The following is an 18,109-nucleotide window of genomic DNA, read 5'->3' as shown; positions in this document are numbered from 1 at the left end:
CGTCGTTGTTTAAATGTGAACACTGGTATTAAAACTTGATCAGTCTATGCTAGGTCTTAGGCTTGTGAAAAGAATTGCAAAACTAGCTTTATGCAAAAGAACCTGAAGCCTTTCCTTGAAATACCTTTTATCATACGCATTGTTGTTGTGGTGGCTTGCTGAGTACGGTTGGTACTCACCCTTGCTATTTATACATCTTTTAGGAGAGTGTTGAAGAGAAGCCCTTGTCGGTACGCTTGCGTATCCAACAAGATGATCGGAGTGCAGTCTTGTTCTAGGTCTCGTTCCCCAGTCGACTGCCTGTGGCATGTTAACCGGGCCCTTATATTATTTTGTCTTCCGCTGTTGTTCTCTGATAGTTGTTGGCCTACCTGGCCCTAATGTAAGTATTTAACTCTTTTAGCCCGAATTCATTCGTGATATGTTGTGATCCAACTATGTATGTGTGTACCAACTACTGATCCAGGGATTGGTACAGATAAACACAGAAGATTTCCGATTTCCAAAATCGGGGGTCTACAATTGTTCTCCTAGGCTCCCATCGCGTGCTCCTTCTTTACTTGGGTGTTTTGGAATGGAATCAAGGATGGATGATGAACCATTGTCTGGCTAAATCATGATGTTTACAGATGAATAAACCATTGGGAACATTCCTTCACTCGGGAACGATGGTGATCAATGGCGCCTCCTCAACTCTCGAGAATATCAACATGTTTTTAGATGAGATAACCACACCGGGCTTTAGGATGCAGTCATTGGACAAAGTGTCGGATGTAAATAATAAGAAACTAGGGTATACGTAAGCATACTGATTTGGATAAACAAATGCTGGGCAAATGGAAACAGTTCATGTGAACACTGGACAAATTGTCTCCTTTATGTTTTTTGATACTTACATGTGGGACTTCCTGACAACTATGCTGGAGTTCTATGACAAAAATACTTTGCTTCTGTGTGCTGGCTCGACTCTTGTGACGAATAATGCCTCATTTATGACGATTTTGTCATAGAATCTCATACTTACAAATGGGACTGGCTACGTGGACCCATGAGGACCAAGGCTACCAATTTCTATGACGAAATACTTTGTCACGATGTGCCAGCCTAAACTTCTAATGAAAAATTGCGCAACATTTGTGGTGACCATGTTTGCCACCATGACATTTTTTGTGACCACAAACTCAAGTTGCCTGAACTTTATAATGATTTCTTGAACTTTACAATGGACCCTATACGTCACAGTGAATCCGTAATAGAAGGCTAAATCTATTTTACAGTTTCATCATAGTATGAATGTAATTCACGTGGAGAAGAATTGATGTGACAACTTGATAGTAGTCCTATTTATGACACACTAAAAACACAGAGATATGAACGTTAGGAAGGAGCTACATCATGTAGAAAAACAACCAGGCCAACATTACCCGATAGACTCAGGAAGGCAGAGAAAACTAGCCTATGTGAGTATTTGCATAGTGTAAAATTTCCATCCAGCTACACTAGTAAGAAACATCAATTGTTCTCTTAAAAAGTAACATCAATTGTTGCTGGTTCCAAATGGTATCATTTTAGCCGGTTTATACTAGATGTGGCAATCAAAAGTTTTGGTTGAGCACTATTACAATCGACCTAAGAACTGGCAATGATATTGCTTCTAGAAAAAGAAAATAGAATAGGCTAGCTCTAGCTCTGCCCCACTACTGGCTTCCCTGCTGATTCCTTGTGTGCACGACACCACCATGTGGTGATGAAGTGCCATCTATTGTTGCCATTGCCACCGACCTAGTTCCTACTGGATAAGCTAGATATCCATTGTCACTGATATTAGGGTACAATACCTAGCTCAGCCATGTCTTACATCGGTTGCCTATTGCCATGGTCATATGTCGTAGGCTCTCCGGACTTTCCATTATATTTGAGAGATGAAGGGAATAATTTAAGTCATCAAACAAACATGATGAAATATCCGATGCCTCGAGAGAAGAATATTAGAGACATTGCTAGACCTTTAGCCTGCCAGTCAACTTCAGCCTGAGATGTGCCCGTCAAACCACTCGAAGGCGGCGACCAGATGTGTTACATATTCAAGAGACTTGACAAAAATGGCTAAAGATCTACAACATCTCAAATATTCTTAACTCATACTCATGTGAATCTAGTTCCCAGGATGTGCACTAGATTCACACTTTCATCTTAAGCATGGACATACATAGCAAAATACATCTAAAGCAAATAAAATTCAGATTACAACTACTTAATAGATACATAGGCCGACTGGCCAAATATAACTATATTAGAGAACAGCGGAAGCTTGACTACCCAATCCTCAAGCACACCGACTAGGAGTTTACCCCATTAAGTTCAAATCCTAGAAGAAGCAGTCAAAACCCGCATCACTCAAATTAAACTAAGTCTATTCCTACAAAACATAAATTAGACAAAACATGGCAAGACTCAGTACATTAATCAAATTAATGTACTGGCAAGAGCACTCTCAAACCTACATACATGAAAGCTCTAAGTCAAAGGAAGGCTATTTGTGGTCTCTATTTTCAGCATAAAGCAAATTTTACTTCGCAAACCATTTACAACGTAATTTAAGCAATATGTAAAGCATATTAATCATGGCATGATATCAACATAAATAGACATCATTCCCTTACAACACAACATAAAAAGATAGACATCATTCCCTTACAACACAACGGGAAGTAAGGCAATGTATCACATATACCAATCTCATCATTATCTCAAAACATTTAGTTCCAAAAGCATTTAGACATCACAAGATTATACCCATAGCACATCATCATGTCGCTCATGACCATGAGCACGGCTAATCGATTAGTTTTTAGAACTCTGCAGAGTTTGTACAGCTTTACCCACATGATGTGAATCACTCTAGTTTGTCCGGTACCCGTCGGTACCACCATACTCTACACATTGAGTATGGTCTAGAGGTCACGACAAGGCTTTTACATTAAGTATTGTCTAACCTTGCATGAGCACGATACGTGTTCCTCCATCCTAGGCCATACACGTTATATGACCTAGAACCATTAAGTGGCCGGCCCACGCCTTAAACTTAACGCCGTGGTAACGGACACAATGGGAACCCACCAACGTGGCACAATATCGTTGTATTGGACACACTTAGACGCCCATGCCATGAATCGGAACAGTACACTCGTCCCCTCACGGAAATCACACACATAGGGAATTTATCATCCTACGATCGTACACTTAGGAACAGTACACTCGTCCTAAGGTTCAACACACACATGGGTAGTTCCTCTAGGTAGTCCACAGTACACTCGTGGCCCCTACCTATATTACAACGGCCTCCCGAATGCAAGGTCAGACAAGTGCTTAACTTAATAGGCCAAGGTCCCCCCATAAAGACACATGTGGATGTACGGTAAACATAATGGGTGATATGATGTTCGGTCCTTAATCGACTTAGGCGAACACTCCCCCTATCGATATGCAACTACTACCATATGCATACCACTTGCCGCCCAAGTCTAAAATCATATTTTATTTCACAAATAATCAGAGAATCACCTCTGAACATAATGTTTAATAAGGAGTTCCAAATAGTATATCAAGTGACTCATAACCATGTTTTATTTATCACTAAGCAAGGCTAAGCATTTGCACTTTATAAAAGCATAGTATAGTCATATGAGCACAATTAAAGTACTCTAATTAATCCTAAGGTTCAAAACAGCAAGGGATGATTTTCAAAAGGGGTTTCATGCATCTTTTAAAGGAACAACTACAATCTATAGTTTTAAAAGTACCGATAGTTAGAAATACGCGTGCAACTTTACAATCAAAACATTTAGCTAGAAAACATGTGATTCAATGTGTTCAAAGGAAGGGCAATACTTGCGTTGGTTGATATAATACCTCCCTGAGATCAGCTATAAGTCCAATCACCTCACCGATAACGATTTCGCCATCTAAAAGAAATAACAGTAACGATAAATGCCAAATCATGTAAAAATCTAAAATGCTCTTAAATGCATGAGTTTACTAGTGTGGTTAGGTACTGATCTAAGATGAATTTAGGTGAAAGAATTTTTATTTTATCATTTTGCATCTGAAAGTTATTAATTTTCAAAGTTTAATACTAGCACTAAGATTAATTAAGCTTTATTAGTCCTTAGGTGCACTTTAGGGTCAAGTTTTTGTGAAATGATGGCTTGCTGCAGTAAAGGGGATGTTCACAGGAGTTCAAAAAAGTTGGTTTCACATTTTTCTAGAGTTACTATGAATTCCTTATATGTTTTACAATTTATAACGTGTTCTAGGCACATAATCTCTATGTATACATGGCTTTAGAAGTTTTATGTCCAGAACATGTTCTATTTGCTAGTGATGCATAAAAATTAATAATTTAGCTAACCAATCTAATCTTAGTTCAAAATTTTAGAGTTTATATTACTCTTATTACATATTTTATAAGCTATGGAGTGTTCTATGTTAGTCACTTAACATATCAACCTAGAAATTGATATATGAGCTAAGTGTGCCAAGTTTTAGTGGTTAGGGATGGAACTTATGTTTTCTCTGGTCCAACAAGTTTGACTTTGATTTACTTAGAGCTAGAGTGCATTTATATATACATTTATACATATGTAGTGTTTAACTATTTTTATTGTGATTAGCACCTAAGTTATCTATTTAAAGTTTTTGACACATTCAGTATATGAGTTGCCAGATTTTATTTTACCTATTTTTTTTAAGTTCATTACTTTCTGGTTCTACAGAAACTTAGTTCACTCCAAATGGACTAAAGATGAATTTTCTACAAATTCTACAAATTTTACAAATTAAAGGTTGCCCTAGGTTGGTTATTCTTTACATAAATATTTAGGAGCTATTATTATACAGTAAGCTTATATTTTAATTTTACAACTTGGAAGTACATATCTTGGTGATCCTATAGAACTTGAGTTTACTCAAAAATGAGTTGAAATGAATTTTATATAAACCTCTAAAGTTCAGCTTATCTAAATCTCAATATTTTTAAAGATAATAGTTTTAGAGGCATTTGGCGTAAAGTAAGTATATGCTTTTATTTCCCCTATATATAGTGTGCATGTTGGTGAATCTGTAGAACTTAAGTTTGTTCAAAAATAAGTTGAGATGAATTTTGGTTGCATTTTATAAGTTTGGGTATGTTTTGTGTATGATTTATCTTGGATAAATTTTAGTGGCAAACCTTGTACAGTGTGTGTCAATAAAATAAAGTTCATAACTTTGTGAATCTGTAGCAACTGGAATCATCTCAAAATGAGCTACTTTTCATTTAATATGGATTTTACAAGTTTGAGCATTTTTCTGCAGAAAATGTAAAGCTTTAGTGATTTTCCCTTATATTTTCAGATTTTAAGCTCATGGGGTCCACATGTCATCCTCTGCCAATATACAAAAAGGCCTCTATGGTTCCGAGGAATAGAACCCGCAGTCCAACATGTGTCTATGCCACAGTTTATAAAAAGTCCCCATATTTCTCTTGTATTTTCGATTTAGTTCTTTTCCCACATGTCAGTGAGAGAAGTGTCTCACACTTTAGTACTTACAGTTTATCGAATTCGTGAAAGTGATCCCTTGCTTATTCCTGCACAGGAAGCAATACAGAGCAGCGGCTTGGCCGAGATCGCCGGCGGCGATCGACTGCGATTTACGCAGTGTGACCAAAAGCGAAAACATGCAGCAGATCATTGCGAAGACAATGGTGGTAATCTTGCTAGCTACGGTGGCCATAATCTATGACGGCGTTGGTGCGAGCGGAGGTGGTTCTCGGCATGCTAAGGCATGTCGAGCTCCGGCTCGTTTCTATACGAATGGGTGCATGCATGCGTGTCTACTGGGTTCTTGGGTACTCACTGAAGCTTGACCGCAGCTTGGATTGGTCTGAACATCGGTGACAGTGGAGAAGACGACCCGGCAGCGACGGAAATCGGCATGGCGACGGCGTCGACGTTCCTTCGGTCTTCGAGCTGCCAAGGACAGGAGGGAAACGGCTTAGAGGGAACCTAGAGATGCTCTATCAGTGAGGAATCGCGCCGAAGCTCACCCGAGAGTGAGGAATGGGCGACGATGGCCGGCGGCCGGACTTAAGGTAGACGACGCCGATCTCCCTCCACGTTGCGGCATTGGCTGGGAGCCTGGGATTCTTGAGGGATTTTGAAGAGGAGGTCGTGGTGATGATGTTGGGGCGATGGCTTGGCCGGATTTGGTCCACGGAGGCCGGCGCGACGATGATGATGCAGCGGTGGCACTCGGTGCGTGCTCCAGAGCGTCGGAGTGCGCGGTCGCGTTTCCGTTTAACCGCTGCATGGAATGGGACGAAATTAGATGGAACGGGAACGGCATCAAGAGTGAATTGAGGAACGCAAAAGAAGAGGAAACGACCGTGGCTCCATGGCGTTGGCGACCTTCGTCTTCTCAGTGGCCGGCGATGGAGATGAGGGCGACGGAGAAGTTGAGAGCCTCCTCCTCGGTTGCGTCGAGGCCACGCGTCGAGCACGCCCAGAGCTCGGCCGGCTCTGTTTCCCTTCGCTTTCTCACCGTCTCTGTTTTCTTGTCGGCTGAGGGAGGTGAACAAGTGAGGACAAGCCAGTGAGACTGTCATGTGCGTCCAGGGCGGTGTGGACTAGGTGTGGGTATGAAGGATGGGTAGGATCTTGAGTGAAAATCGATTTTCAGTTATTTCCAGGATTATTTCTCTTCCCCATCTTTGTTAGTTCATAGATTAATTTGTGGTGTAGATAAATCCGTGTGGATTTTACTGGAGGTAGGTGAATATATCTAGTTTCCATTTTCTTTTGTTCCACTCAAAAATTATGGATAGATTGCTCACAGAAATTAGAAGAAGATGGGCTCATTGGAAAATAGTTTGAATTTTTAGGAGACCTAAACAGATAAGATAAATTCTGGAAAACTTATATTTGTTCATCATAATTAATCTAGTATTTGAATAAATTATTTCCCCTATACACTTTCATGCAATTTAATGCACATTTGGTGAGGGTAGGTTTTAGCCGATTAAGGATTATAATTAACATACTATGTGACAGGTTTGACTGATTTATTTGAGGTATCAAACTAGTTATTAAACTATACCAAAATTACAGTGAGTTGCATGTATTAAGTAGAGCCTACATGAATTTTTCCATAATTTTATCTTGCACGAATTATTTTAGATAATTAGCAAGGTCTTTTCTTTATATGGACATATCCAAATCTTAGATGCATCTAAATAGTTGTAAGAAATTTATTTAGACTACTCTTGACGTAAAGTGATACTATTTAACCTCATTCTCATGTCTTTACAATTATTGCTCAAGTGTGGTTATGGGTTTGCTTAGTGAAACTTTATCTTCTATTTATGCTCATGAGTTCTAATATGCAATGCCAACCAAATATCCAAATGCACAAAGAAGACTCAAGTTGAACCATGCCATATGTGTGTATGCATTTCTACACTTGTGTTTGCATTTTTGTCCTAGGTTATAAATGAAAAATTTTTAATTTGCCATCAAATTTTATTCATGCAAGAGATGGATCAACTTCACCTAGGTTTTAAAAAATGGAAATTTTTGGTCCACAAAATTGAACTTTTCCTTTCAACTATTTTTTATGGAAATTCCTTAATCCTAGAATTCGGGTATGTTACATCATCCCATGACCTTAATTTTTCACATCAATCTCACTTCTTCTTGTTGACCTTGTGCCCCTGCTTGGAGTGGCTAGATTGGGTAGCCACGATCCTATGCTGGCTGGATATGGCCCTCTTGTGCCTTTCCTCCATTGCCATCGTCTGCGCTTGTTAGTGGTGGTTGTGGCGGGGGGGGGGGGGGGGGGGGAGGGGGGCAGGGTTGAGGAGAGATAGGGTGGTGGTGGGACGAGAGAGAGAGAGAGAGAGAGAGATGGTGGCGATAGGGTAGAGAAGGAGAGGACGGTTGTGCACGGTGAGAAAGAGTGTGTGAGAGAGAGGTTATGGGATCTACCCCAGCCTCCTCGAGTGCGATGGTGTGGAGGGATGAGAGGAAGATCTAGAGCGACATGCTGGTGGTGGCTTTTGGGATAGAGATGGAGAAGCATGCAGTGATGATGGGGGAGAGAGGAGGATGATGTAGATGGTAGCGGTAGACGTACAGGGAGGGAGAGAGATGCATGTGAGAGCAGGAGATAATGGAATGGAGGAGGCTGGCAAGTTAGGATTCAATACTTAACATGTTGGGTAGCTTCACTAGTTTAACTGTTGGTTCAGAAATAAAACTGGCAATGATTGTGATTTTATCATTCCCGGTTTTACTGTGAACTGGCAGCGATATTATTTTTAGTGACAATTTTAAATAAACCACAATTGATGATTGTTCTTTGGTAGTGAGAAGAACATGCATGTGGTTGCATTAAGTTTAGGGATGCAAGTGGGGAATCATGTTACCTACATAAAAGCCCGCTTCATAGTTCATTTCTCACTTGGTAGCATAAATTTAACTAGAATTGTGGTAAGAGGGTGAAAAAAAAGCTACTTGTCTATCTCTTGTGGACTTATTAATTTATTCCTGTGTTAATTAAGGTAGTTTGGTGGCTTTCAATGCATGAAATTTTCCCTCCCTAACCCATGGGTATTTGGCAGGTCCTCCAACCCATCTTACAACCACTTGCGTTTCAAATAATTTCATGCAAAGAAGTTCCAAAAATCCCAAAATTCATGAAATTTTGATGGTTTGAAAGCATGATTGTAACAAAATTTTGGCTTTTTTCCGAAAGTGTAACTATGTTTAGCTCTAAAAGTGTAACGACCCGCCTCTCCCAGGCCGGGCCCACTTACTTACATCTGGCAGCTTTCACAGGTCATTGACTGCCCTCACAGACCAACGCATGTCTTTTCTGCACACTGTCCTCACTCGTGTGCACCCGGGAATCGGCTTCCGGAAAAGAAGTTGCAACTTGTTGATATGCGTATTCTATTAATTCTATTAAGCCCTAGGCCGGGATGTTACAAAAAGAATGTATTGTACCTATGTGGGTATGGAAAAAATGCATGGTTAATCTTGAAATTACCCACGCCATCTAGAATTGAAATGTTGGATCCGATCCATTTGATCAAGAGCAATGAATGGCCCATATCTGATCTAAGGTACAATAACAAACACTAATACAAAACCAGGCATCGTGAACGGCAATCTGTGATAGACGCCAGCAGCCCATCATAGAGGTAGTCATCTGTATCAGGCCGACAAAAAAATCCCTATTGAAGACTGGGATTCATGGACGCACCTGTCATCGATGACCCCTCATCGGGCGACGGGCTTCATTTTCGGCCTGACACATGTCATTTATGACCGTCCACAAGAAAACCCCATCAACGATGAGGGGTCATCACTCATTAGTGATGGGTCCGAGGTTACCATCATCTTTCGTGGGCTCCAATTAACAGCCTGCTACATGTATCTAGAGTCCCTATATATAACCCCAAACTTGGTGAAATAGTTATCGCAACTTAATTAGTATACTATTCACATTTCGGGTGAGAGGGATAAAGGGGTGAAACTTTTCTCCTTTTTTGAAGAAAAAAGAATTAAAAAACAGCTCTCTGGGCAATAATAAATAAAGCATGGCTACAAATTTCCTAATGCATATTGCATGAGATATTATATTTAATATTTATTCACATTTGCAAATGGATAGAAGTTGGATGTATGGAGTTGACTGATGTATTAATGATTATATAAGTGGCGTTGCAGATTTCATAAGCGCCGTGGAGGAGAAGAAAAGAAGGAACAAATGATTATATGACTTGTCCATGTGTTGATTGCAAAAATGAGAAAATGTTTTCCGGAAGAGTACAAATACACTCTCATCTGATATGTCGAGGATTCATGAAGTGTTACACATGTTGGACCAGATGGTGAGAGCCGCTCAATATTGCAAATGAAGAGAGCGGTGGACCGAATGAGGAACAATATGAAGATGACATCTTTGTTCCTTCTCCATTAGGCGGCGAAATGGTTGATGTAAGCAATGATACTCTGAAAGCAATGCTGCATGATGTTTAGGAGCAAGCTTACATTGAGAGAGATTATGTGAAGCTCACCAGGTTGGTGAGTGATTTGGAGACTCCTTTGTATGTCAGATGCAAGGCAAAACACAAGAACTTATCTGTTACCTTAGATCTTATGAAGCTATAGGCAAGTAGTGGATGGACATATAAGAGTTTCACAAAACTGTTGGGTCTGCTGGGACTTGCTTTCAAAGGAGAACATATTGCCCAAGACGAAATGTGAAGCAAAACAGGTTTTGTGCCCTTTAGGGTTGGAGGTTCTTTTCACGCATGTCCAAATGACTACATACTGTACTACAAGAAATACGCCGACTACAAGAATATGGCCAGGAGAATCAATCTACATACCCAATTATTTTCTGCACCATTATCGACCACCTAACACTTGGTAGCCTTTCGAGATAAACTGTAAAAGGAAAGAAGGTTTGGTCGGACTGTAAGGAAAATACATATAAGTGGCTAAAGAACTCACAAAAGATGGTTTATATGTGTCATAGGAGATTGCTCCCCCTTGATGACCTATATAGAATATTGAAGAAAAGTTTCAATAGTAAGAGAGATCTTCTCCCTGCTCCAGCAAATTTAACTAGAGAGGGGGTGAATGACATGGTGAAGGACATATGCAATGAGTTTGGAAAGAAAACATGTGAAATCATTGTCATGATTAAGATTTGTGATGAACAATTGGTTTTGTAAATGATTTAATCAATGAAAAGATGTGTGGATGTTGGTGTGAGTGCGTGTGAATTGTTTTGTCTGATTGTGTGCATGTGACTTGAGGTCAGCCTTGGTCATTGGTGAGGACCGGAACTATGCTCAGAGAGGAGCAGAGGTCTAGTGCGGTCGGGATACCATGTGAGAAGGTGACTAGAGTCAGGATTCTTGGAGGTCAACTTCGGTCAACGGTGAGATCGGGACTAGACTCAGGGAGGGGTTGAGGTCCAGACGATCAAGGATACCGGGTGACGAAGTTGGATACGAGATGGCATACGGTGGATGGACACCGTGTGGGAGAGATCTTCGTAACGGGCTTCACAAGGTGTGTGTGCAAGTGCCGGTGTTCGCGAAAGAGATTGGGGTGAGAAATTGACGAAGGGTATATGGTATATGTGTGTCAACTATGTCGTGGCTGGCAGGGGCGGAGGCAGGCCTAGGGCAGCTAGGGCTTGGGCCCTAGGCCTGCCTCCAAAATCATGGCCAAATTATGTTAAATCACCATGTAAATTTAGGAAAAAATAAATAACTCACTAGTTAAACCCTACTTTAGCCCTACTCTTTAGTAACTTCTGGCTCTGCCACTGGTGGCTGGCATGCATGCATGTGTGGTGCATGCATGTATGCATGTGTGCAGGACTCGGGCAGCAGCAAGGCTGTTGGCCTGTTTGGTATTGATGCAGAACGGCTCGGTGTCAGGTCGGCTGGGAGAGGCAGTCGGAGCTGGAGACGATTTGCTTGCGTCGGATGGAGTCTGCTGAGATTAGGATTCCGGTTTAGTTGGCTTTGAAAATTGTAATTGATTTGAAAATTATGGATAGAATCCTAGTGTGACTAGGAGAGTAGGAGTTATACTCCTACTTTGAGTAGGAGATTTTCGGTATAAATAGAGAGAGAGGCTATGCTTTGAGGGTAAGCCAGATTTAAGAGATTAGAGAAGGTTTCGTAAGAACCTTGTGAACGATATACTTAAGCAATAAAGATCACGTTCAATCATCAAGGCATCGACGATCTATTCCGGTTTCATAAGTTTTATGATTATGTTTGGTTTTAGCATTAACTTATGATTGTTCGTTTTACTATGATTTTGTTCAAGTTAATACATCCAAAACCTTTCTAATACTTCATAGATCGAATTTGCTTAAGTTTTAGGTTTAGTTCAGATTTGCTGAAATTCTGAGACAGCTGAATTTCAAGGGTGTTTTCTTTTAAACCGTTTATTATTTTGCAAATCCCTCCGGTGGAGTTGTTCCTGTTTTTTTTGTCTAGTTTATTTTGTCAAGTTTGCAACTCGATCCAACAGTTGGTTTAAGAGAAATCGTGTTTTTATAGAAGCATTGTCAAGCTGTTTTTAGGGCTGATGGTCAGACTGCCGAGTGACCTACAGTCAGACCGGCCAGGCTTCGGTCAGACCGACCCTAGTAGATCGGATAGACCGTCGGACGTCTGTTCTATTTGTTTTTTTGAGGTTCGGGTGCGTTTTGATCTATGAAGGTTCGATTTTTTGATTTCCGCTGATGTAATGTACCATTCACCCCCTCTCTAGTAGGCTTGGTTACTTGTGTTCGATCCTACAAAACATACTAAGATAAAGGACAATAGTATGTCGAAGAAAAAAAATTCTATATTCTGGCGACTACTATACTGGTAGAATCTTGAGGTCCATCATGATTCATCTGATGAATGTAGAGCAGAACATATGTGGGAGTTTGACCAGATTACTGCTAAATATTCCTAGGAAGACAATGGATGGATTGAATTTACATCAAGATTTACATGTGTTAACAGTGAAATTTGTTAAACACCAAAGTTATCATCAACCTAGAGTCAGTATCAGCTTCAGAGTCCTAAAATCGGCCGATGGGAATTATCAAGTCACCAATTGTCGGATTCCTAGTAGATTCGGTTAAAGAAATTAATCTACTAAAGGAAGTTTATCCAAAAGTGACCGAGTTCAAGGAGGTTGCGGCATGGTAGTTTATCTATTAATTAGGAATAGTCTGTTAGTTCCCTTTTATCTTTAGGAAAGTGTGTTTAGTGTCCGATAAGGATTTGTTAACATCGGAATTTGGTATCATATTCGGAAAAGGAGGAAGAAGATTGAAGCAGATTTGGTGTGAAATCGAGTTGATCTGCAAGTCGGACTGCGCATCGGCTGGATGTCATATCGGCTGAAAACAGAGTATGAGTTGATCAAGGTTGATAAGGCTGATGGCCGAAACAACCGATATAACATGATTTGGGCTCGGCGTGGGCCTAGATTGGGATAACCGTCATTGCCAATTAGAGATAGAGCTCGATTAAGACAATTGTATCTATTAATTAGGATATTGAGTCGGTTTGTTAGAGATTTGGCAAGTGACCGCCGTATATGGTCTTGTTTGTATCTTAACTTTAGAAAGGTTCGAGTCGTGTCCATAATGGACTAAGTTTGTACTCGGGGTATAAATATGAACCCCATAGCATTGTAATACGAGAGCAAATCCAACACAACTTTAGCACATTGCTACCCTTTTACTTTTCTCGTTTTCCGGTGAGTTCTTCGCAAGAGGTAACCCATCTCAATGGCCCGCGCTATTGGGGCTTACATGTTGCTTTAGACGTGTTAGGCTCGATATCGCGAGTCATTGCTATCATATGTCTTAGTTAATTTATTCTTAGCTTCTCAATTTAGCTTTATCGGCTGCTACTCACTTTAGGGTTTATGCTGGTTTCGGTTAAATTGTCTTGCTAGATTAGATTAGCTAAGGCATCTACCATCCTAAAAAGTGTCTTATTGCTTGATTATCTAGATATTATTTTTCTTTTCATACTTTGAGATGCATCATCCCTAGTCATGCTTAGAACCATGCAAACTAGCCTGCAATTAGGCATAATAAGGATAGTATCGTGGTTTCAGCCGATCTTACCTAATATGCATGTTTCACCCCCCATTTCATGTATATTCGCCACTTATATAGATAGATCGTTCTATAGAAGCATATCAAACTTTAGTCAGTATCGACTAGATCCCTATACCTTCATACTTGATTTCTGTTTGATATGTTTATATGGATTAATCTGTTTATATAAGTTTGTACTGGAGTATTAGCTAGTACATTTTCTTCCTTACTCTAAATACGGTCATATCGGCTACTTTTATAATGTTGTCTTAAATCAATCTATTAAAACTCCATAGACAGTATTACAGTCGATTGGGCCTATTTAGGGTTTATTATTCTTTGATATATCCAATCCATAGCCGATTTGGTCTAACTCCATCGGCTGTGACCATCAACGATATACTATCGGCCGATTGGCTATCGGTTAACTGATTCTGCTTTTATTCAAACCTTACTGATTGCATGATCAAATCAGCTAGCACTCGCTTGACACACTCAAGGCTAGCCTTGGACCTACACTAGAGTTAAGCAGATCTCTCAGGCCGTCGTGTTTTCACATCAACAGGACTTTATGTTTTCCTTTTATCCTTAGGAAAGTTTCTTTCTTGTCTAACAAGGACTAGTATCTACCCATGGGTATAAATGTGTATACCCAGGGTCATTGTAATCTATCTCACGATCAATACATATTCGGCGCATCGCCACCCTTTTTACTTTTCTACTTTTTCGATGAGTTTATACTTGTCATGGCTGTTTGCATCGGCGGGGCTAGAGTTTCGACACTCTGATCTTGTCAATGTAAGCACTTCTCTATCATATATCTTAGTTAATCTAGTTTGGTAATTCAATCTACTTGTATCGGCTAAGATCCATTTTAGGGTTTATGCTGGTATCGACTAAATTGCTTTACCAGATTAGATTAGCTTAGGTATCTATCACCCTGAAAATCAGTCAAAGGCTTGATTATCTAGATATTATGTTTCATTTCATATTTTGCGATGCATCAGCCCTAGTCGTGCTTAGAACCATAACCTCTAGCCTGCTTTTTGATTGCCAATAAGGGTTTCATTGGGGTTTCAGCCGATGAGTTTAGACGTTGCATCGGCTTATAAGGATTACATACAAGTTGGATTTAGCCAATCGCAACAAAGGTTTCACTGTTTATCTAATCTTATGGATTTAATGACATCGGACCATCAGCTGATGCTTTAACCTTCGGATTAATGCTTATTCTATCATATTGTTAGTCGATTGGTTTCTACTAGTTTTATTGTTGTTTTGTTATATTATCATTAGCCGATTGTCTTTATTTACATCAAGTGTTAGATTCTAGATCAACCATATAGCCGATAGCTCAAAATCCTATCGTTATCGGCTGGTATCTGCATCATCTGGAATTACTCCATCGGCTTGTCAGCCGATCGGCTCATTGATCTGCTATTTGTATATCTTGTCAGTTGCAGGATCAAACTGACTGGCACGCCCGCGTCTCATCAACCTTTGGACCTGCACTAGAGCTAAGCATATCTCTGTTGGTATTTCTTAACGGCATTACAAGAAATATAATTCCTAGCAATGGCGCAGAAATACTCTTGGTATATTATGGTTACAGAGTTCATCCACAAGCGCATGGATATACCATTGTAGCATTTCATCCGAGAGTATTCCAAGGGTATCGTATTTATTTAATCCCATGGGAAGATCATAGTAGAGAGAACCGTACTAATAATTTATATGTTACTTGTAATAATCATAGTGTAAGCAGGGGTTAATATAATCCAAAGGGTAGAGTGACAGATAAGCATGGAGCTACTCATTCTCATACTAAATTATCTAAGCTAAGTGGAAAGAAAATAGAAAATAATCTGTTCCTATACTTCTAGTATACATAGTATACATACATTTTAGTTATATGATTAACTAGCTAATACCCTCTATCCGATGCCCTCATGGTACTTCGAGAAGTCACCCCTAACTGCCGAGTTCCTTACGACAGCCGTCATAATCATAAAACTGGGGCTTAATACGGAGTACCCTCCCTAGGAAATTAACTTAAGACTATATACACGCGCAGAGGAATACCCGTACTGAGCTGTCACCATCAGTGGCCCACCTCTCATCCGCAGCATATAACTCCAAATAATGATATCCCGTAATCTAGACACCACGCCTAAACTACCAGATACTACTCTAATATCATCGTCATGACATAGAGTAATTGCATAAGTAAACATTATACCCGTACCTATGCATCTCCCAGATAAGCTAGCAGTATAATCTGTATAACATGAACATAAAGTAAAGTTGGTATTCATATACTCGGAAAGTATTTCAATATCAGAAATGTATAAAGAAGAGTATTCTAAGTAAAGTACAAAGTTTACAAAAGAGGAAAGGAGAGCTACTAGAGCCATACACAAACTCTTCCGGACTCCGATTTCTATTCTTTTCCTACTCCACTAGCTTAAGACTACTAAATTAAACTTGAGAGAATATGAGAGAGCTTTGCTTAGAGTGTGTGTGAGAATGAATGAAGTGAAGCTCTTAAATAGGCAGGTATGACAGTTGTAACTGCTGCGAAATGTCTGAAGTACCCCGCAATCGTCATCAGGAGAGGATCTGGAGCGTCCCTGCCAAACCCCACATCCAACGGTGGAGAGGTGGGCCGGCCCAACTAGCCCATAATTTGGCTGGTAGCCTTCTGGACTTCTCCTCTCCGCAGACTTCTGAACTTTGGCCCAATTAGTCGTGTCATTTTCTGAGTTCTTGGCCCGTTCATTGATAAGTCTGATTCTCGACATTGTCCGATTGATCGATCGTCTGATTTGATGTCGATTCTTCTCCACTTTATGGTTATTGTCTGCAAAAGGTTAGTAATCCTAATACTAGTGGAATATTATTATTCTAACATGAATATGCATTGCAAGCATAACTAGTTCTCCTCTATTTTGGTAATATTGATGGTCGAAACTGATCGCTAACGACCGCCAACAATCTCCCAGGCCATTGTGTCCGTCGACTTAGTTCACGCAAACAGTTCTGGCACTATCAGCCAAGCGCGGATTTCTCATCAACAACATGACATGAATATTCGAAATAAACTCCCGCCAATAACTAATTCCAACACAGGCAGAGTGTACCTCTCTCTAACATGCCACACTTTGTCAATGGATGAGAAGATTTGGATGTAATCTTGCTTCAAAGATATTAAAATGGCTTCGAGTTATTCATCAAGGATGTTTATTTCCATTGATGATCTAAAACTAGTTGGAATGAAGTTCCATGATTGCCATGTACTAATTACATAGGTCCTATCAATTGCTATTAGAAGTATTTTGCCAATCAAGATCCATCACACGATTATGCGTTCTTGTGCCTTCTTCAATGCCATTGGTAAAAAAGTTGTTAATATAGAAAAATTAATGTCCTGCACTCAAATATTATCAAACTATCTATCTTCTTGAGATGCATTTTTCCCGCCGTTCTTTGATATCATGGTTTATTTTCATGTCCATCTTGTGGAGAAAAATAAAGTATGTGGGCTAGCTTTCCTTAGGGAGATGTACCCATTAGAAAGATACATGGGAATTTTGAACCCCTATGTTTGGAATAGATCCAAACGGGAAGGGAGCATTATTGAGGGTCACACGGGTCACACAACTAAGGAGTTTATTGACATCTATATCGATTACATGTCTGAGACCAATCCAATCAGAGTTTGTTGATCTCATCATGTAGTAGGCTATCCGGTATTGCCACATTAGTCAGAAAAAGAACTGTATCAGATCAAGACGAGTATGGCCAGGCCCATTTTACTATCCTCTATCATATGATAGAAGTTGCGCCATACTTTGAAGATAATTTAGCAAGGGTTGGACATGAAAACAAGAGTCAACAGGATATCTAGATCAACAAAGAGCATATCTGTTGTTTTAATGAATGGTCTAAGCATCGTATAAGTACATAGACTAATAGCACTTGCAAACACTTACATGGTTAGCGCCTTAGTGGCAGGACCGCTATGGGATATTGACACTTCACATGGATATGCTATCAATGGATACATATTTTACACCATCAAGCAAGATGGCAAGAGCATAGTACGGAACAACGGGTCCATATAGAGGCATTTCAGGACCAACTTGGCATCAACTCATACTACAGCCACATAAAGCAGATCTAGGAGCTGAACTATGTTAAGTGCAAAGTGTCGTTTCTTTGCTGATGGGTCAATCTATGCGGAGTTAAGGTTGATAAGAAAGGTTTAAAAAATGATGATCTAAGCAAGGTCAGATACATGGATGAACCATTTGTTCTTGCAAAACAAGTTGTGCAAATATTCTAAATTAAAGACCCGGTAAACAAAACATTGCAAATCATTAGGGAGGGAAAAAGAAGATATGCTGGGGTTGACAACATCGTTGAT

The 18,109-nt window shown here is 39.9% G+C and overlaps 1 protein-coding gene across 1 annotated transcript; it reads right to left on the bottom strand.

The window, feature by feature from the left end:
* Positions 1-3,758: 3,758 nt before the first annotated feature.
* On the bottom strand, positions 3,759-6,548 carry LOC127783264 (uncharacterized). Its single transcript, XM_052310501.1, has 3 exons — positions 6,089-6,548; positions 5,899-6,011; positions 3,759-3,965 (listed from the first exon to the last, which is right to left on the bottom strand). Exons 1-3 carry the CDS (start codon positions 6,385-6,387, stop codon positions 3,874-3,876), a joined length of 504 nt encoding a protein of 167 aa, XP_052166461.1. The 5' UTR covers positions 6,388-6,548; the 3' UTR covers positions 3,759-3,873.
* Between the last annotated feature and the right edge of the window lie 11,561 nt (positions 6,549-18,109).

This window comes from Oryza glaberrima, chromosome 8, assembly GCF_000147395.1.
Source record: "Oryza glaberrima chromosome 8, OglaRS2, whole genome shotgun sequence".
Classification (NCBI taxonomy): Eukaryota; Viridiplantae; Streptophyta; class Magnoliopsida; order Poales; family Poaceae; genus Oryza; species Oryza glaberrima.
Note: the sequence above shows the minus strand (reverse complement) of the source record. Positions and strands in the feature narration are given on the sequence as shown.

Excerpts from the sequence above, each read along its gene's own strand:
- LOC127783264 (XM_052310501.1), bottom strand. The coding sequence starts at position 6,387 with ATGCCGTTCCCGTTCCATCTAATTTCGTCCCATTCCATGCAGCGGTTA. Across the intron at positions 6,012-6,088 it reads CGCCCATTCCTCACTCTCGG|CTCGAAGACCGAAGGAACGT; the intron begins GTGAGCTTCGGC and ends TGTCCTTGGCAG. Across the intron at positions 3,966-5,898 it reads CAAGCTGCGGTCAAGCTTCA|ATGGCGAAATCGTTATCGGT; the intron begins GTGAGTACCCAA and ends TATTTCTTTTAG.